General features: G+C 37.7%; 2 protein-coding genes across 3 annotated transcripts; one reads left to right on the top strand and one right to left on the bottom strand.

Moving 5' to 3' along the window:
* Window positions 1-1565: 1565 nt before the first annotated feature.
* Window positions 1566-5255, bottom strand: LOC147858278 (uncharacterized). Of its 2 annotated transcripts, none has more exons than XM_087327772.1 (5): window positions 4992-5255; window positions 4740-4876; window positions 4283-4490; window positions 3639-3749; window positions 1566-2296 (listed from the first exon to the last, which is right to left on the bottom strand). In XM_087327772.1, the coding sequence occupies exons 1-5, from the start codon at window positions 5217-5219 to the stop codon at window positions 2033-2035; spliced, it is 948 nt and encodes a 315-aa protein (XP_087183898.1). In that variant the 5' UTR covers window positions 5220-5255; the 3' UTR covers window positions 1566-2032. The 2 variants fall into 2 exon arrangements, with proteins under 2 accessions (XP_087183898.1, XP_087183897.1); XM_087327771.1 differs by having other exon boundaries at window positions 4283-4608; window positions 4736-4876; window positions 4992-5251.
* Window positions 5256-7276: 2021 nt separating this feature from the next.
* Window positions 7277-20679, top strand: CGL1 (alpha-1,3-mannosyl-glycoprotein beta-1,2-N-acetylglucosaminyltransferase). Its single transcript, XM_087327504.1, has 18 exons — window positions 7277-7450; window positions 7564-7614; window positions 9386-9473; window positions 10967-11029; window positions 11120-11157; window positions 13101-13177; window positions 13368-13413; window positions 13544-13606; window positions 13694-13760; window positions 15593-15661; window positions 15740-15809; window positions 15907-15968; window positions 16067-16161; window positions 16231-16320; window positions 16782-16844; window positions 19906-19944; window positions 20018-20188; window positions 20268-20679. Exons 1-18 carry the CDS (start codon window positions 7355-7357, stop codon window positions 20373-20375), a joined length of 1356 nt encoding a protein of 451 aa, XP_087183630.1. The 5' UTR covers window positions 7277-7354; the 3' UTR covers window positions 20376-20679.
* The last annotated feature ends 667 nt before the right edge of the window (window positions 20680-21346 follow it).

Genomic DNA, 21346 nt, shown 5'->3' with positions numbered 1-21346 from the left:
GTCGACCTTCCCACTGTCGGCGCTGCCTCTTAACCCTTCCATCTCGTATTTCTCGCCAACCCTTTCTCGATGCAAAGATCAAGCTCTCCCGAGCCTTTCACCCCCCTCACCCGATGTACTGATGGTTGAACTGAACAAGGGATTCAAAGTTTAGAACTCATGTTTCTACATCAGCTACTATTAAGATAAATGGATCTCGAAGCTCCCTTGCATGGAACTTGCTCATTACAGTACCATTCACTCACTCGTCAACCTAGATGGTCCCCTTCTTTACAAACCATGGTCATAGTTTCGTATCCATATCCCCAACATCCCATGCAATTCTTGTTTGCAGAGGACCTTGTTGTCACCCTCTAGAATGCCATAAAGACCTTGCCTACGAGCTCCAAAAAGCTCAATACTTCTACAAATAAAGAATGATTGATGTCACCAATAGTATACCTTCGAAATGGATGACAAATTACGGTCCTTTGTAGAAATATAGAGACTATATGACCTTGAGCAAAATTCAACTACATGCACCTTTGAGCCCCAATGAAGTTCATGGCTTCATTGTTTGCACGAGCCATCAAATGCATTAAGATGATTTTCCCTACCCATTTGAGTATTGCATACTAAGATTATGTCATCAATATAAAGAACAATGTGGCCAGGGGTACTTGATCTCGTGAATCCCTTGTCACTTCCAAGTCTGATGTAGTATTTGCCACCGTCTTGATGTGTAGCCCCAACTGACTTGTCGAATGCGAGCCAACTAGACCTTCTAGATCGAACACAATCTCTCACTTGACAAATTTTTAAGAGGGTCAAAAAAAGGGGATGAAATGAAACACACATATTCCCCAACTTCAATGTTTGGATCTTCGACGAGTTTGTTTTTGTGGTCAAGTTGACAAGAAAAGAGCATTTCTAATGCCATTTGAGATGATCATGTTCAAGTTAGGAGTTCTTGAAAGCTAGTGTAACCATGTAGGTACTAGTGAAAACCATACTTCATGTCTAGATATGGTAGGCCTTCCATAGGCCTTTGATACATGGAGGCAATATTGATTGGTCCCAAATTCTATTTTCTTACTTAGTTTTGGGTGCACTTCTCGCTCACTTTAGCAAGTCTACACAAATGCAAGCATGGGCATTGGCTATCAACCATCGTAACCATCTGATTATTGTGCATTGATGATAATAATACACAAACTTAAATTTATACTTGGTTGTCCTCCATTTCATATGAGGAGCCTCCGACTTTACCAAGTACATTATGTTCTCACGTTTCGTTCTTTTCCTCAACATGCCATCTTCAATACCAATTGTAGATGTCTTAGAACTAGGAAAGAAATTTGCTTTCATGATATTTATACAACAAACATCCATGTGGTTGTGGAGAGGCAATTTCAAGGCATTGTCCTTAATTTTCAATGTGTACTTATAAACTCTTTGAATGGCACAAATCTCCCTCGGTCTTCCTATAGTTTCTAGACCATTTGGCTCAACAATAAATTTTCCTGTTAATTCTTCATGAATACGACCCGTGTGTAGGCCTTCTTCCAATATGTAGACCATTACAATTCAACAGTTAATTGTCTTGTTAATTCTTCATGAATAAGAGTCAAGACCAATGTGTTTAGGGACTATATTCATTTGAGAGGTACTTTCTGATCATTACTTCAATGTCCAAAAACAATTTATAATCTCTTAAACAAGCTTTCATTATAATTATTACCGACAATGATTACTTTCTAAGCTCTATTTGTTGTTATTGAACAAATCCACGTAGATCAAATGCTCTTCTGGACTTCGATATTTTCGAATGATCCAAAAAATCATGGTCTGGAAACTAGGTTAAATTTGACTTGCAAAGATCACGATTTGCTAGTTATATATGGAAGACCAATAGGCAGACTTACAGCCAGGCCTATGAGTAGCAGATGTCTCCTTGTTTAGTAAATGAAAATTACCTGAGCTTCTAATATTTTACTCAACATCTTGATCTTCCTGTCCCTCAGTTTCCAAATCCAGAGCCTAAACGCATGGATTATTGGGTTACTTCAGCCTTAGAAGATGAACTTTCATTGTTAAGCCAATAATCTACTCTGCTCGGAATTAGATTATCTCGTGGAGGACTTGCAGTAACGCCATTTTGAATCTTATGCCTCCCTATTTCGCTGTTTTTGTCAATGTGCCTGCTGTCATTTCCATTAGACTTTGCCAGATTGGGCTCCATAATTTGGTTCTTTGTCCTGTGCTTCACCAGTTTTGCAAGAGCTGAAATAAGCTCCAATTGTTTGGTTTGGTTATCCTATGACAAAAGCAAGCAAGCAACAAATAAAAATCAATAGCATTATATTGAAAGCTGACAGAGATGTCAAAAGAAATTGCCTTAAGTTAAAGGAAACAATTGAAAGCATGCAATGAAAATGCAACAACAAACCGGACTTAATTCTCACTAGAAATATTAGAAAAATGGTTTGTTTAAAAAGGTAAGTTTTAATTGTTATAATCTTATGTGCCTGTTTTATGTGTAAAAACTTTTCCAACATGCTTTTTAGGGATTTGTTCTTCATTCTCTTTTCCAAGCAAGCCATTTTGGGCATGAAATGGTGGGAAACAGGAATAATGGGCAACATGTTTTTTGACAATGAATATACTTTTTGAAGATCAGATAGAGACTTTTAGATCATGTTTTCAAGGATGAAAATATTCTTGAATAAAGATTTTTGGCATTATATTTGATTAGCAAGACAATATAGGAAAACTCTTCATAACTCAGATTGATCTTATATAAAACCATAGATATGGCAAGTTAAGGGATCATGGACGGCACACATCAAGTTTGCTTGAATGGGGCCATATACAAATAGTTGAATGTACATGGATTGCTAGTGGCACTGTGCCTGTTCCTTCAATATTTCATCTGCATTAACTACTCAAGGCAATGATAAAGGGAATAAACAGTTTTTCTTTTTCTGAAGGTTGCTTCAATGTAAAGAATTCCCCTACAAATTTTCACAAAGAACAAGCATTGATACATTTTTTCGTCTTCCTAAAAATGCATGGATACGCACGCATTTGAATAATTGAACTTAGCCTCCCAATGTCTTTGGCTGCATGCTTTTTCAGATATCGCAAAACCAAAAGAGAATGTGGAAGGAAATGTGAAGCATTTGGGGACATTTTTCATAGCCTCTCCTCATCATCCAAAAGATGATGCTACACTGTTCTAAGATGTTGTGATCATGCATGGTTAGCATGTCTCTGGTGTCAATATTATAGATTATTTCTACAGCAAGATTTATTAAACACATTGATTAGCTGACATCCTGTAGCTTTGCAATCAATGGCCTTCAGATAAAAGGCTCTTAATTGATGATCAGTGGAATAAAATCAACTTTTCCAAATGAGATGGATTTTCAGGATTTGCCTACAGACATTATACACATTTGAAACTTAGTCATCATCTTGTTTTGTTGACATCCACTGGAAGGCAGAAAGTGAGTATTTGTGCAACTAATAAAAACAGCTCACTGAAGAATATTATGTGTTGACAAAAAAGCTTTCAAATAATAAAGTTCATTTACGAAGAAGAAACACATCAGAATCCAGACATTGATTTCATTCAACTCAATAGTAAATACACATACCTGCATTCCAAGTAAAGCATATTGTATTGCCTCCAACCCTTTTTCCACTTCATTCCCACGTGCAGCCAAAACATTGAGTGAATCTGACGTCTTTTGAGCTAAAAGAGCAGTCTGCATGAACAATAGGAAGTTAGTCACATGAATATCTCTTCACTAATGAATAGCTCTTAGAAATATGAGACATCAATCAGTTAATGGAGATTACATGCTGAGCTCTCCCTAAAATTTCAAGGATTTGTAGCTTTCTAAAATTAATTCGTTGATAGAGATGGTCATATATATATATGAAACAGGACACAATGGTAGGATTGGATTAAGGTCGCAATCAATAAGAATAAAAATCATAGCTAAGAATGAAATCAGAAGTAAACAAGACATGTCCAAATATCATATGTTAATGAATCCACATGACAGAAGGAAGTGTAGAAATATATGGTCTACATGATGTTTCAAGATTCACCTTAGTAAAGACAAGAATATTTTGCCTAAAGCTAGCATAAAAATGAGCACCATGGTAGATCCAGCATGCTCAAAGTTACAATAAACTAGAATCATACAGTATATACAAATGTTAACTCAAGACTTCATTGAGCCATACAACCAACTTCAGAATGTAACGTTAAATTGTTTGATAAAAGCAAAACCTCTTGTATTGGATCACGTAACGTTCGTCGAGTCAAACGAAATCTGACACCCAACTTCTCTAGGTGCTTGGAAAGCACCCTAACAATTGTTACAGTGTCACCGAGCTCTTCCTCAAGTTTTTTTATCCGATCCTCAAGTTCAAGATTTGCATCAATGACATAGTTCCTTCCTCTCCTGTTGTAGTTGCTCTCGTGCCGTTGCCGTGCCCTAGAAATAGCATTGACGATAAGCGCAAGTAGAAGAAACAAGTTTTGCCATGCAGGAAGGCTCTCACTAATCCTTTGTGGTATCGGGAATAACAGTGTAGAAGGTGATGAGGCAGACCCTGAAAGTGTGAAACTTGACTTGATATTGCCTCATCAATTCAAAAATATACAAGAACCTCCTGATATGTAGAGAAAAGATGTCGCAAAAATGCATGATTACGTAGAGAAAAGGAGGGGAGGAAGTACCTACAAGGCTGTCAGAGTTTCTTCTTCGCGGATGAAGATGACCCATGGAGTGGGCCACAATGAATGCAGATGTGGCCGAGGCAATGCAAATGCCTTCTCCCACTGCCAGTGCTCTGTCGAGCTGCTTCTCATGCCCTGCATCTGGGAAGAAAGAAGAGAATTCTATTCAACTATCAACACGATTATATATAAGAGAATTAAGAGCACTGCAAGGTAAAAGATCATGAATCTCCATGTGTATACATGAACATTATACCTGAAGGCAAGCCTTTGGTGGTGGTGTTGCTGGATGCACTGCGAATGAGGAGGAGGTTCCTGAGGGGGGGGCGGTGGCAGGGGCGGCTTGCGATACAGAGACTGTTATTGCTGCCGGTGCTCGAGCATGGTGGATTCCAGGCAGCAGAACTGAATTGGGGAGGCTCGAACCATGGAATGGTGGAATCAGAGGGGCTCCGATGCGCCGCCGCCATGGCCGAAGCAGCATCTACAAGAGCTCTCATGGCCGGTCAGGACAAGGATTTACAAACAGAAACTGAGGAGCAGGAAGGAGAGAGATGGAACAGGGGAAGGAGTTTTGTTTGTGTTTTTTTTCTGTTTTGTTGGGGGGGGGGGGGGGGGGGGGGTACACAATTTGTGCCCACTCCAATTCTCATTCTTTCCCCTCTTTGCTGATGATTCATTTGAGATAGGGGATTTTGATTCATTCGAGATAGGAGGCTGCCCCGACCATCGGCCATCAAGGGGGTTGGGGCCCCGTTTGAGCCAGTTCCAGATAGCCTCCTAAGTCATCACATATGTTCGAGCCCACGATTCTCCTTTACTAGGATCCGTGAATGGACCTCGCCTTACTTAACATCGGCTTCGTTACTCGTTTTAGTCATTTCTCGAGACATAATGATGCGTTAACTTACAACCCTGAATTCGTCGACGCTCGTCTTGTCAGAGGAAGGCGAATAATAATAATAAAGGCTAGAAGGTTGTGGCTCCATTGGTAAGGTTGTCCGGCCCAATGCTCCTCCGCGATTGAGGGAGAGAGAATAGTACCGATCCAAATCTTGAAGACCTGTCAAATGTACAAAAAATGATCTTCATAGTCATTTACAATGTTTTAGCCTTTTCCCAGTTTCGAATGTCCACGAGGCTTTATGTTCTAGATTTCCACCCATTGCTCTCTTTTCCTTACGCATAGATTTGCATCCATTGTGCAATTCTCCCAATGCACATACCAATGTCTGCACCGATGAAAAATACACATTTGCTCTCAACCTTTGTGTATGACCTCGTTTGAACATATTGTGCAATTCGATGAACGCTAAAGAAGTTTGGAAGCAATAATATAACGATGTACCGTGTTACCAATGATTCACACGATGTAACCCATGTATGTTTTATATAAAATCGAATAAGAATAAGTATAAAATGTGGTACTATATTACGTTATTAGCACTTGATCAACAATTACACGTTATAGTTGAACCACTCGAGCAACTAATATGTGTTTGCATGTTGCATCTTTATCCCACCTTTTAGTTTCCATGGTTTTATTCATTCCATCGCCTACCTAATGGTCTCTTTCATGCAAAAATAGTTTATGTCCTCGTTAAGTATGCCTAATACAATATAAGCATGCTCAATATCTCCCCTTGTTGCTTTCACATCAAGGAAGTAAAATTCCTTGCAATATGCTTAAAGTAAACGAAGTTATGCCACAGTCTTGTGACAGTGCTTTTGTGGGCAACCTACAACTAGTCTACCATTAAATATTGCAAGGCATGTTCTTGAAACAATGCAGCCTTGAAATTTATCGTGCTCATGTCATTAGGTTCATTGTGATAATGTTCAACATCGTTGCAAATCAACAATTGTTTCATCGAAAGTGATCATTGACACTTCAAAAGAGGCCAACAAAGTCCCTCCACTAGTTGAACATATAACCCTTGCATTTGATTATTTAACGCATGGAGGTGAATTTTTGTCTCAACAAATAGGCCACGCAAGCAAACAATGGAATGGATTCATGAGGATGCTTTAATGTTTTCTTCTTTGGTTGTCAAAAGGAGGTTGTCTCTTCTTAGGCCGATACAAGCTCTTCCAAGGCATATTCAAATATCTACGTTTTGCTCCTCCAATGATAGGAAATGGAACACGAGGAGTTAAGGGATTAGTGGGTTTATTGAGTGTTGTATCCATCGAGAACACTTGATCTTCATGTCATCCAAGAGAGAATGGTCAAGACTCAAGACACATTAAGCAATTAGGTCATATCCTAATAGGGTTTTATCGACAATCTCATAATTGATCCGATAATCATGGTCTAGACACATTAAAGCTGGTTTTTATGGACAATCTCATACATAATCAATCCGATAATCTCACGAGGTTCCGATTGAAAAGAAATATGTTGACACAGAGTAGTAAGAGTAGGAGAGACTGAGTGAGGACGACGGAGTCAATTCATATATAATTCATTCATATAACGCTCAGAATATGTATATATCTAATTAATTATATCGCATTTGCTCTTGGTCGAACGATCTATCGACGATCGATCTGATCGCACAGAGACAAGACTCCGACAGGCACACGCAGACAGACTCAGAGAGCGAGAGAGCCATTTCCATGGCCGGGGGAGGCTTCTCCTCCTTCGTCCAGCGCGCCTTCTGCGACGCCCGCGTCCTCCTCCTCCTCGGAGCCCTCGTCTTCATCATCGTGCAGGTCATCGCTCATTTTCTCAGTTAATTCTGGCTCCTTTTTTTTTTCCTTCTTCTTCTTCTTCTTTCTCTTTTTCAATGAACTCTGATAATGAGACAAATGGCTTGCTCGTGAAGATGAGGCTTTTTACAGCACAGTCCGAGTACGCGGATCGTATCGCAGCAGCTGTAAGTATTATCAAAGTTTCCTTTTTTGCAGAAACAAGCTCTCGATGATATAGATCGTGATATTACAAGTGTTGTTTTGGTTTCGTTTGGAAAACTCATATCCGAGCTGCAAGTAGATATATTTGTAATGCCTGTTTTTGTTTCTAATAGAAGTTTCTCTACATTCTGTGTTCGGGAAGTGGCTATCTACATTCACTAAAACGATGATTGGGTTTTTGAATCTGGCAATTGAAAGTCTTTATAATGAGAATAAAATCAGACAAAGATAGAAATTGTTTCCTAACTTCCTGAAATTTAGCCAATTAGCAAAGACCAATGTTCCCAACCATCTCAAATGTGTTGATGGCTTTGACCACATGTTTTCCATTAAATTACGATGGTGCAAAGTGGAACTCATAGCTTTACATAGACACCCCTCCACCCAAAATATGGAACATGGGAAGATGACATTAACACAAGTAGGATACTCTAGCATATTCTCTGCTTGCTGGCCTGTAAGCCATTTTGGAGTAAATGTTCCATATTTTTTAGCATCGACTCCGGATTTTTCAATGCTGGTGTTGAAATAGCTCATCCCTACAACACACTAGCTAAAGCAAGCATCTAATGACGATCCTTTTGGGAACAAATTAGGCTACAATAGTTTGAGTAATTATTCCAACCGAATAATCCGGTGAAGAGCTTCATCTGACCCTGATGCCCCAGGATTTATCATTGCCCTGATGCAAATTTCGCATTCGGTTCCAATCCGCACAGCCCTTCTGTCCATGGATAGTCCTAGAACTTCAAGGATATCCAAGGCCACACTTCATCACATCCAAAAAAGAACACTGGTTTCTCCTCTGTTGTGCACTGTATAATGTTTAGTCAGCTGCCAATGCTGATCCATGACATCACTCCTGATCCCATGGAGAAGCATTAGCGGGCAACTGTATTTCGACCTTCTACATGCTGACCACGTCTAAGTCACAATGACTTTGCAACATCTGGCCTTCATGATTACAGGTGACGTAATCTTCACATAGCTTAGCACCTTAGACCTGTCCCAGTTTTGTAACTGGGCTGTATTATGCCGTGCTCAACTGTGGTTTTGGTGATTTGTCACCCTTTTCACTTGAACCAGATTTTTGGCACTTTGATCTACTGCAAATGGTATTAGTCTTGACAAATGAGAATGTTAATCATTATGATAATGCTATCTATTGCAAAGTAATGATCAACGTGTTATGGCCTTTTCATACTACGAATGCTATTTTGTAGTTATTTTTCTCTTTTCTGAATTACTGAAGTAGATTTCAACCTTAAGCAATTTCCCACTGCCACTATTGTATTACTGAAACAAAACAATACATCACTGGATCTGTACCACAATGAAGTTTAGCACTAAGTAAGGTAATGTGTATTTAATAAAGGGAATTTGTAGATATTAAAAATAAAAAATATTATTTCTTCCTCAAAACTTTTGTTCAGAAAGAATTATTAGTGTCAAGTGGGCACACATTTTTAATATAGTTTGCTTAGTTTTCTAGAACACATGGTTGCTTGTTTAGCACTGAAGTTTAAACTTCACTACCTATCTGCTGAATGTTCTTTGGAATTTCCATTATCAGTTTTTTTTTTCTCACACTGATATTAAATCAGAAATAGTATGTTTCAAATATATTTTTAATGTGTTTTGGTTTGACTTAGTTAAACACGTATTTTATGTACAATTATTCTTTAGACATTACAATTGTATGTTTGCGAATAATTTGTTCTATCTATGCTGCAGGTAGAGGCTGAAAACCACTGTACAAGTCAGATGCGACTACTTATAGATCAGATCAGTGAACAAACAGGAAAAATCGTGACACTAGAAGGTGCATATCTGGCATGCTATCATAACTTACAATATAAGTAGTGCCAATGGGAACTTCGTACCTTTTCTTTTAAAGGCTTAGGTATTTTTAGGCATGGTAGCCATATTGAGCTCTTTTTTCTGTCTAAATTCTTGGTCCATAGACGTACTTGTTAGGCATTTGTAGGCCTGATTGTCATATTGAGCTCTTTTTTATGGCTAAATTCTTGGTCCATAGGCTTACTTGTTCTTCCTTGTATAGGAACTTAGTAGTTAATATCTTTATTTTGGCATTTTTGAGTATGATTAGTTTAAACTCTATGGGAAAATCTCCTGAAAGTTTAGAGTCTCTTTATTCTTATGTTTGAATTATTTAGTCTCATCTGATTGTAGTTTTATGTATGTTGAAATTTTCGATCAAAAGCTGTTTAACTACTTGGATTTTTGGTATGATTTAGGAATTCGAGTAAACTAAATGGATTGGATATTCTTAATGGTGCATGTTGTGTTTGTGGTCCTCCCTTCGTTAATTCATTGCTGGGAATGGGGAAGATGATAATACTGCGGATTGTTCTACATTTCCGTCCAATTGTATTTTGGATCCATTGTGTGAGGGCAATAAGTTTATACTGTAAAATCTACTTTTGATAACAGGGTAGCAGAATGTTTATGAGTCAAGGAACATCCTTACCCATCAGAAAAGTCTCATAAAAAATAACCTCGTTAAAGTTTAAAGATATCTCAGAATAATATCTCTTACTTCTAAAAATTTAATCTACCTTCCAAACTTTTAACATATCTTACGTTGATAGATGCTGTCACATCTCTATGTTGGTTTTTTATTATACTCTTCTCATATTCCTTTTCTTGATTAGTTTTGTAAGTCACATTTTTAGATATATTCTACTTTAGTATATCTTTATGGTACTTAGAAATCCTATGCAAACCCTGTCAATCTGAAATTTGGTGTATCTTCTTCTATCATTTGTTTGATTGAAATTCAAAGTTTTATCACCCATATGTGAAGAATTTTCAATTTACATTAAGAACCTGGTGTTCTTTGACAGGAAAGTCCAATCACTTGTGCCTTCATATATTTGCCTTTATTAAACATTATACTGATTCAGATCTTGAGGATTTTGAGACATTGGATTAAGCTTTCTATTTTTGAAGCTTTTAGATCCATACCTATATGTATGTGTCGTAATTTGTGTATGCACTGCTTTAGTAAGAGCCTGTTTCTTGGTTGGGGGTCCTCTTAGATAAGCTTTTTTATCACTTTATTATACTTATTCTATGATTCATATTGTTAATATAGTCTCACAGGTTATTTTGGTCTTTGATCTCTTGAAAGAAAGATGGAAGCTAAAATTACTAAAAGAATAGTTTATATTTAGTAAGGTAATTTTTGTATTGTTGAATTAGTTGCATGAGATGAGCATGAATTCTGGAGTATATATATTTACTCTAAGCTAAAATTGTTCTACTATGATGTACTTCATTTTTTGTATACAGAAGAGAAGAATCAACTTGAAGAGAAGTATGAACAAGTAAAAACTTTGCTTCAACAGTATAACAGTAATGACCATTTCCATCTTCTTTGATTTCAAAAGATAGACATGCTTTTGAGGCATGCTATTTATTTCCCTTTTTTTTCCATTTGGATAGAGAATGGAGCAGGCATCTCATTAGAGAACAGCAATCAGGTAATTAAGGCACCACCTTAGTTCTATTTTTAAAGAACATAATTTGCTACATGCATACGTGTGATAGGAAGAAAATGAAATTACAGATGCAAACGGAAAATGCCTTGACTCCATATTTTTGTAATGTTCACACAAATGTTCATAGTCACAGAAGTAGATTATATTTGTTGTGATGATCATCTAATGTAAGTTGTATGTGATCAAGGTTTACTAGGACAAGACCACTATTTTAGTACTTTTGTATTTTTCATTTTTCTCTTTCAATATGGCTTCAGAACATCCACATACTCACATATAATTCAATAATACTGCCAATCCCACAACTAATCAGACCAAAATACCAAATAAATTTTCTGGATGAGAATGCTGGTTCTGGAATGTATACAGATCTGTCCAGTGATGTATCTTAATACATGAGACAGATGGATATACATATATCTGGCATAGTAGAAATTCATCTTAAGTGATGTGGCGGATGTTCCTGATGGATTGCCATTGTCAGAGCTAACCACTGCATAGGTTTGAGCCCTGTTTGCCTAGTCTCTATCTGTGTGAAATCTTGCCTGATTTATTTCCAAATCTCGAGTGGTGAGTGTAAGAGATGGTGCATCCAAGGAGTACCCTTGAAGAGAAGTAGACTTTCTACAGTGAATCCATGGAAGTCAAATCACATTTGGCCATTTGGGCAATGTGAACGCGAAGTATCATCCTCACTTGGAATCTGTGTGGAAGACTCATGTACTATGAAGAAATGAGACTGATATGATCATATCCTCTACACATCAGTGTAGGAATCTCAACCTTGATAATATCATAGGGCACGGATGCTTTTGCTTGAATCATTCTGGAGAATACAAGAGGTTTTTCCATCAATCTCTATGCTTCAGAAATGCCTCTAGATCTCCAATGACGGTCCATATTAGGCCCCCAAATCTGTAATCAGTAAAAAAGAATCCAGTGTTAATAAGAGTTATCAAATAGCTGCAACTTAGTACATGACACTTGGAATTGAGTCTGTGACTGAATGCTCTCCTTGTGCTGCATACGCCCAATTACTTGGAATGGAGAAGATAGGTTCTGTGAACACTGCACTAAGGTACACAAATTAATCTACATAATCCACTCTCCAGTCCGTATGTGAATCTGAGGCAAACCTCCTCATACATTGATATGTAGTGCTAAACACCATGACCTTGGTATGCCCAATGGAGATCATTTAAGAGGCCAAAATGACCTATAAGACCAAACAAGAGATTACATCATCAAATGTTGTCTCGTCTTTGAGAAGCAACAAACCAAAAGAAAAGAGGTGTATTGTTACAAAAAGAGCAAGGATGTTGCTATAAGGGGAGTTTAATTGCTACTCTATTGCTACAGGAAAGTTCACGTGCAGCCCCCACAAAGTGATGAAAGGGAGGTTTCAAAATGTGTAGGCCAATGTTTCAGCCGCGTCAAATAAGTTTTACTGTTGAAAATTCTGTTCGAAATCCTCAAAAACAATTAGCAGCATATATCACTTAGAAGGTTAACTGATTTCAACATTCCAGCTGTTCTAGATGAGTGAAATGCATGTCAGAAAGCTATTACATGTATTCCTAATGTGCTTTCTCATGGCTTGTATTAGCATTGTTACATTGCTCTGCAGACCTTGTCAGACATTTTGTGTGGGGGCTGAATTTTAAGTCATCAATAACTTAATGTTTTTAGCAAAGGAATGGAATCAATTATTGGATTGTCTATCATGTCTATGCTTGTTATTTGTGTACTATGTCTTTTGATTTAATCAGATCTTTGTTTTGATCAATATAGTTTTTTTTAATGATTCTCCTGCTTTTCTTTAGGAGAGCACAAGTTTGTTTTGCATAAAGTTGTTTGTTTAGATAGTGAATGGATGATGTGTGGTTTCAAGCATTTCATGATTACTCCATATTTTGTTTTTGCAGGAACCTATTGCAGGAGTAGTTATAATGGCTTGCAATCGTGCAGATTATTTGGATAGAACGATAAAATCTGTATTGCAGTATGTTCTGCTTTCAAGTTTCTAGAGATGGTTTTAGACGTTATGTGTCCACCATAAATGCTTGAAGAATATAATAATAGACAATTTTTGTGAAAAAAATACAACATTATGCATAATATGAATTGCAGTTCAAAATGATAGTATTTTAGGAAGCACAATGTTCACACTTACAGACGTATTGGTGATGCAGATATTATGGTCCTGTTTCATCAAAATTTCACCTCTTCATATCTCAGGTTATAATTTTTTTCCTCTCCATACAGAGCCTTCATGTGTGTGGCTTGTTAACTTGTAAATATGAAACACCTTTTTGTTTAGTAGTTTCTTCAAATCTCTCGTTTGCACAATCTCTTGTTATCTTTTCAGGATGGCAGTAATGTGGAAGTAAGGTCCAAAGCATTAAGCTTTCCTCAATTTCATTACCTGCAGGTATATAAATATTCTGGCTAAGGTATTTTCATAATCAGCATTTTGATTGTATTACGTATGATCAGAGGTTTGAGCTTCCATTTGCAGCATCTTGATTCTGAGGTGATCAGAACAGAGAGGCCAGGAGAGATAATTGCATACTACAAAATTGCAAGTAAGTTTACCTGGTGTATGAGAATGGAATCTAGTTGATTAGTTGCATAAAAATAAAAGATGCGACACATGCAATGTCACAGCGTTTCAGGAACTTCTATAGGTGATAATGGGTGGAGTATTTCAAGTTAGAAGGATGGAAAATTTCAAAATTTAACATTAACAGATTACACAATGTCAATTAGGATTGAGAGATGTATTCCAAATTGCTCATGGAAATATAAAATATAGCCAATGACAAGAATTGGAAGTTAAGAGGACTTACAAGTTACCTACCTCTCATGAGCCTCACAATTGGCATCGCCAAGGCTGAAGAGCTTTTAGATGTAGAACCATTTTACACTTGGCATGGGAAGGTAAAGTAAGGATATTAAAAACTTCTAAAATGTCGAAGGACTCTTTAAGTATGATAAACCAGTTTGGTACAATGCAGGTAATTGTTAGAGATTGATGTGGTTAAGAATATGTGTATAGGCACATAGTACCAAATTTAATTGTGAAGCAAGTTTCAATGGGCATTTCGACCATTGTGAACCATTTAGTCAAAAAGACATGATCATGCTGACAAACTAGATCCCGGAATAAGAGATAAAGAGTAGATTGACCATGCAAATTGCAATATTCAGATATCAGCATTAAGAACCCAGGTCGGTTGCACAAGCAAGGAGATAATAAAGTAAAAATTATGAGAGATGATGTTGAAGAAAAATGGCACATTGTAAGTGAACTATGTTGAGAGCTCAATATTTTTAACACAGAAAAGCATGCTCAGCTTAACATTTTTAACAGCTATCCCATATCAAGTTACAAATGTAAATATTGTCACGGCTTGATTCATATAATCAGATAAAGTTTATGTTAACATTCAAAACTCCCATTCATATTGCCAGGGATTATGGAATTTCCATAGAAATGTTGCATGTACTGTCAATATGTTAACTAAACAAATTTGGCACTTCAAATGTAGTGCTTAAAAAACAATCAATGTGCATCCCAAAATGAGTTCTTTGTTTTCTTGTGTATATACCATTGAATCAAATGTTGCATGTATGGTCAATTTTTCAACTAAACAAATTTGTTATTTCAAATGTAGTGCTTAAGAAACAATCCATTTGCTTGAAATCCCAAAGCATGTTTCCTTGTTTTCTTGAACCTATACTTTAATAAAACAAATTGGTACTTCAAATGTAGGAAACAACCCATTTGCTTAAAATCCCAAAACATGTTCTTTGTTTTATTGCACCCATACCAATGAAATTGTAACTTGAGACCTTCTTCACTTCCCATGTTTATGATATGAACTTCAAAGATTAAGGTCTTTATTTTTGTTTAAGCAATGTATACTTCACATGCCTTACATATATTTTTTCTTAAGATTGGATGTGATCATTTGTTGTTTCCTCATGCTTTTCAGGGCATGAGTTCTTTGTTTTCTTGTGTATATACCATTGAATCAAATGTTGCATGTATGGTCAATTTTTCAACTAAACAAATTTGGTATTTCAAATGTAGTGCTTAAGAAACAATCCATTTGCTTGAAATCCCAAAGCATGTTTCCTTGTTTCCTTGAACCTATACTTTAATAAAACAAATTGGTACTTCAAATGTAGGAAACAACCCATTTGCTTAAAATCCCAAAACATGTTCTTTGTTTTATTGCACCTATACCAATGAAATTGTAACTTGAGACCTTCTTCACTTCCCATGTTTATGATATGAACTTCAAAGATTAAGGTCTTTATTTTTGTTTAAGCAATGTATACTTCACATGCCTTACATATATTTTTTCTTAAGATTGGATGTGATCATTTGTTGTTTCCTCATGCTTTTCAGGGCATTACAAATGGGCATTAGATCAGTTATTTGAGGACTGGAAATTCAATCGAGTTATTATTTTAGAAGGTGTTGCACAGCAAAAACCATGAATGGAGGATGACCATGTTATATTTTCTTTCAATCTTATAATCTTTGAGTTTGCAGATGATATGGAAATAGCTCCTGATTTCTTTGAATATTTTGAGGCAACTGCAAAGCTGTTAGAGGATGACAAGTGTGATAATCGTTCTTATGATGATATTTTTTTTGAAGATTCATATCTTCTCTGTTTTTAGAAAATTATCTAATTGGTGTTGTCTTCATCATTCTAGATCATTAATAGCCGTTTCATCTTGGAATGATAATGGACAGAAGCAATTTGTGCAAGATCCTGGTAATAAACAATGTTATGAATCTAATGTGACATTCACCAAGCTGAAATCTTTTGGAGTTTAGCTTCTAATAAATATTTATTTTGGTTCACTTCTGCAGAAGCTCTCTATCGTTCTGATTTCTTTCCTGGGTTAGGATGGATGTTATCAAAAGATTTATGGTTTGAACTCTCACCAAAATGGCCTAAAGCATATCCTTACACGAGTTTTCATATTATGCATATTCTCTTTTCATGATTTGTTCTTTGACATTATCACACATATTGGGATGATTGGTTACGGTTGAATGAAACACGGAAAGGGCGTCAGTTTATTCGTCCAGAAATATGTAGAACCTATAACTTCGGGGAGCAGGTATGTTGTTCAAGCTTGCTATGATGTAAGCTGTGTATGTTTGGCATGTACCAAATACTCTTTTTGGGAGCATGATCATCAAGAAACTTGAGCCATTTTTCAGGTCATACGTTTAATAAAAGAAAGTTTAGTGTTGTGGTTATTGATTGCTGTCAATCTGAATTACCCGTTACCTAGAATTTATAAAAGAATTTATGAGGGTGTATATAGAGCCAAAACTTATTCATCACAAAGCCATACACATGATAGCATGAATGAACTGAATAGCAGATGTACAGGAACAACGTCTTGTTTTAATTTGCATTTTCTTTGTTGTATTAACATGTGTTATTAATCTGTATTTTCTTTGTGCTCATAGATTATGAAGTTCCATTTTTGTGCTAAACAAATTCACTTGTTATTCAAACCTTAATATTCATTCGTTGAGCAATATCCTCTTTTAATTTTGTCATCATATGCAGGGTTCAAGTTTGGGACAATTTTTCCGGCAATTTCTGGAGTCAATAAAACTCAATGACGTTACTGTATGACCCCTAATTTATTTGATTTATAATGTAATACAATATTATTTACTACCTAAATTTTGTCTTTAGAATACGAAATTAGTGTATAAAGGTAGGAGGAATAAACTTGATGCACCTTGGGCATGCCTATCATTGATAATGGCCTTGATTAGTTGACAACTGACAGGGCTGTCAGATGGATGTAGCCTACATTCTCGACAAATTTCTTAATCCCCTTTTGAATATTGTGGTTGAAACCCTACTTGAGAGTATATATCAAAAGTTCCGAGATTAGTGAGTATATAAATAAGGATATAGGTTATCGTACTTGCATAACCATTTTCAGGGTCTGCAGCAATTATTCCAATCAAGATATAGCCAATTTGACTTATAGAAGAGTATGCTAGTATACGTTTCATGCTTGTTTGAGTAACGGCAATTAAATTTCCAAAAATCATGCTAAGAGTGGCTAGTATTCCCAAAGTGACATGCCATTCATTGGAAAAAGGCCAGAAAATTATATTGAGAAGTCGTGTAGATAAAGCCAACACCGCCACGTTGGAAGTCATAGGAAAAGAAGCAACAACTGATGTGGGAGAGTCAGAGTCGAAAAGAAGATTTTCTATCTTCCCACTCATTCAGAACCGTGTATGAAATTCTAATTTCGCATGGCTCTTGGTTCCTAAAAGACTCTCAATTGACTTTAGCAACGTTCCTAGAACCCCCCTCGCGTTGTTGTGAAGTTTTGCGTGTGTGTGTGTGTTACTTGGGCGGAACCACGTGCGTCTCAGACTAGGGAGTACGAAGGCCCGAGGTTTGCTTGTTGATGAGACTACTTCCGGAGCAAGGGCTCGTTGCCCTTTTTGTGGAGCTGGTGGTTTTCTTTGACCATGACTCGTCGAGCTTTCGAACTTACCACACGAGGGAATGGATGGGTACACAAGTAAAGACGAGCACACAAGATGAACGCACAAGGAAAGGAAGAACACACATTCATGAATGCCGGTACACCTTTATGAGGAGGAGAGGTGCATGGGCACGCCTGAAACGCTCCCTCGTCACAAGACAACCAAATGTACAAGGAAGGGGGCGAGAACACAAACACGAATGCCCATACGCCTTTATTAGGAGAGGTGCATGGGCATGCCTAAAACGCTCCCTCGTCACAAGACAGCCAAACGTACAGGGAAAGGGACGAGAACACAAACATGAATGCTCGTACGCCTTTATGAGGAGGAGAGGTGCATGGGCACACTCGAAATGCTCCCTCGTCACAAGACGGCCGAACATACAAGGAAGGGGATGAGAACACAAACACGAATGCTCGTACGTCTTTATGAGGGGAGGTGCATGGCCATGCCCGAAACTCTCCCTCGTCACAAGACGGCCAAACGCACAAGAAGGGGACGTGGACACACAAGGGATGAGTCACCACAACATACACCCAAAAATATTTTCTTTATACAAGCTCGGGGCCACCGCGGATTTACAATAACGGCACTCGGGTTGGACTCAAGCTCAACTACACGGAAACAATAATAGGGCAAGAGATAGGGATGGAGATGGGCTTTTGACGATCACCACGATCGCCAAGCACGCACACGATCTCTACACCGGCGAGCACACAAGCAACCCACACTACAAAAATGGCGACCCCAACAAACCACCACCACCCGAACGGCAAGCACACGGGCTCACAACGACGAACAGGGGAGCAACTCCAAACCAACGAGTTTCGTGCTCACAAGCACTGCAAACAACCCAAGAAATTCGAGTGCCAACACCAACATAAGGCTGCAGAAACACCTCAAAGAGGAGAGGTTGTGAGAGGTTCAAGCACCCCAAAGAAAGAAGAGAATAAAGAAGTAGTAGTGGAAGTAGAAACCCTAAAACCCAACCTAGAGGAAGATGAGAGAAGAACTCATTAACCCTAAACCCAAGATGAAGTAGAAGAAAAGAAACCAGGGAAACCCTAACGGCACACCTCCAACTCAAGATGAGGAACCACCAACCCTGGAAAAGAAAAGAAAGAAAGATGAGCCCAAAACCCTCTAAAACCCAAAATGGCCGACCCCAAATAAGCCCTCTTCTTCCTATTTTATAGAAAAAAAGAGGCGCCTCTCTCAACATTAAATGCATTGACTATTTATTCCCTTCAAAAAGGAGGACAAAATGTCCCTTAATTCACGCTGGCAAGATTTGAACTCTGCACCTTTCTGTGCACAGTTAATGGCACTAACCACTAGGCCAAATCCGCTAGCGAGGCTACGCTGGTTCGAATCCAGCTCGACCCAAATATGAGACCAATACACTCTTTTGTATCTTGTTGATCTTTTTTAGAGATGTCATCACTGGAAAAATACGGTGGAATCAGTCCAATTCGGTAAAATAACCATCAGGATGGATGGGTCTCGAACCTGCAACTTCTGCCTTGACAGGGTGGTGCTCTTAACCAATTGAACAACAATCCCAGGAAGCATTTAGAGTTTATGTTGTATATTGTTCAAAGTCAACGACCTTGTTGGGTCGGATTCTTACTCAACGAATAAATATTAAAAGACAGAAATGATCAGAGGAGTGGCGTTGAGATGCTGGGGTTTCTAGTGTACCATGGACGGTTTGAAGTCACACTTGGGCCACAGATCAGTTCTGACTCTTTGATAGTATGATCACCAGGAGTACGGATTGGAATCTAGCCTAGATGATCATGGCAGACCTGGGCTTAAAATGATTCTCGGAGACTGATGGAGAAACCTCATGATGGTGTGCATAGATAGCTTCAAGATGCACTGATACTCTCTGGGATCAACAATATCAATAGTTGTGTCCTTGTTCAGGAGGACCTCACTGTCTTACCTCATCTAGAGCTGAATTGTTTTATCATTTTGAGGACAATGATGCTAATCTGTAGTATTATCAGATATATTCTTCTAGGCTCATGCACCTATTTCTTATTCCCGAGAAACTCATTTCTTTATGTCACTTTCTTATATTCAGCAGCCTGTCTGATAACAATAATTGATGGTAATACAATGCCTGATTTATTCTATATAAATATAATTCTTATCAATTATGATGGCAGGTCAAATGGCGAATGAAGGATTTAAGCTACCTGTGTAAGGTATATTGCTAACCATTTGTTGTGCTGTTAATGATTTCATACAGTTCTTCTTGAGATCCATTTTTGTGCACAGGGGAAGTACGATCATAAGATTTATGAAATGGTTTCAAAAGCAACACCCATTTCTGGTAATGATGTTGCTGCAAAGGCATATAATATTGAGGGAGATGTAAGGATTGAGTATTTTGATCAGGCAGAGTTTGAGCGACTTGCTAGGCAGTTCGGCATTTTTGAAGAGTGGAAGGTAATTGTAAACTTGATGTGTTCAAGATTTTAGGTCATGAGTCCGTGACATGTTTAGAAAACTTTGGGTGGTTTTACAGGATGGTGTTCCGCGAACTGCATACAAAGGGATCGTGATGTTCAGATGGCAAACATCCAGGCATGTGTTCCTCCTCAGCCGCACATCGCTGCAACAATTACAAACTTGAGATTGTGTGATATTTTTCCTATCTCACTCCAACATCCATCTACCACCAACACATCAGAGCTTTAGAAGCAGAAGGGGTAGTGATTTTATACAAAAGAAGTACATGTACTATGAGACAGGAGATTTAGTTCTCCAAAATCTGATGAAAAGTGGGGGGCTGCAGCACTCACTGACAGCGCAAGCTGCTAAATGGAAAGCTCTTTTACTGCCATTTATACTTACAGTGTCCTCTTGATCTTATCAAGTATAGTTATGTAAAATCTCATGCAATGAAGAATAAGGATGATTGTTCTGTCGTACCCAAATACGAGTAGCTACACATCTTTGCATAACCTGTGAAGTGTCTTTGACCAAGAGACTTCATCGCAGAATAATAGTTGCTTTCATAAAAAACCGGATGCACTTCAGAGTGAGCAACTTCTTTTTTCTCTTGCATCGAATCTCAGGAGGAACAATATATGTCATACCTCCACAGAGAAATGAATATAACTCAAGCAACCCCTTAACTACCAGGATGAAAAGCTCTTCATGCCAAATGGCCATATGCAACATGTTTTTGCTTGCATCGCATCTCAAAAGGAACAATATATGCCATTACCTCTGCATAGAAATGAATATAACTCAAGCAAGCCTTCAGTTATCAAAATATGCAAAGATCTTCATGCCAAATGGCCACGCAATGTAATGACTAGGACAGTCCGGCAGAGTTCATAAAATATTAAGAAATAGAAATCTGACATGTTTTAAATAAGAACGTTAGTACTTTTAGATTCTGATAACCTTTCTAGAAAGTAAGATTTCTCCATATAGAACCGAAGGCTAATGATGGGTTGGGCTCTTTGGTAATACTTTTATATACATGCCCTTTGAATTATGTTCCTTAGGTAAATTATACTGCGTAGAATGAACTTGAAACATAATTAGAAATGCAATTATACCATTTAAAGAAGTTTAATTGATGAAAAACAGAAG

This window comes from Azolla caroliniana, unplaced genomic scaffold (assembly GCF_043228905.1).
Source record: "Azolla caroliniana isolate FFs.n. ecotype wild unplaced genomic scaffold, voAzoCaro1.0.p SCAF_11, whole genome shotgun sequence".
In the NCBI taxonomy this organism is placed as follows: Eukaryota; Viridiplantae; Streptophyta; class Polypodiopsida; order Salviniales; family Salviniaceae; genus Azolla; species Azolla caroliniana.
Note: the sequence above shows the minus strand (reverse complement) of the source record. Positions and strands in the feature narration are given on the sequence as shown.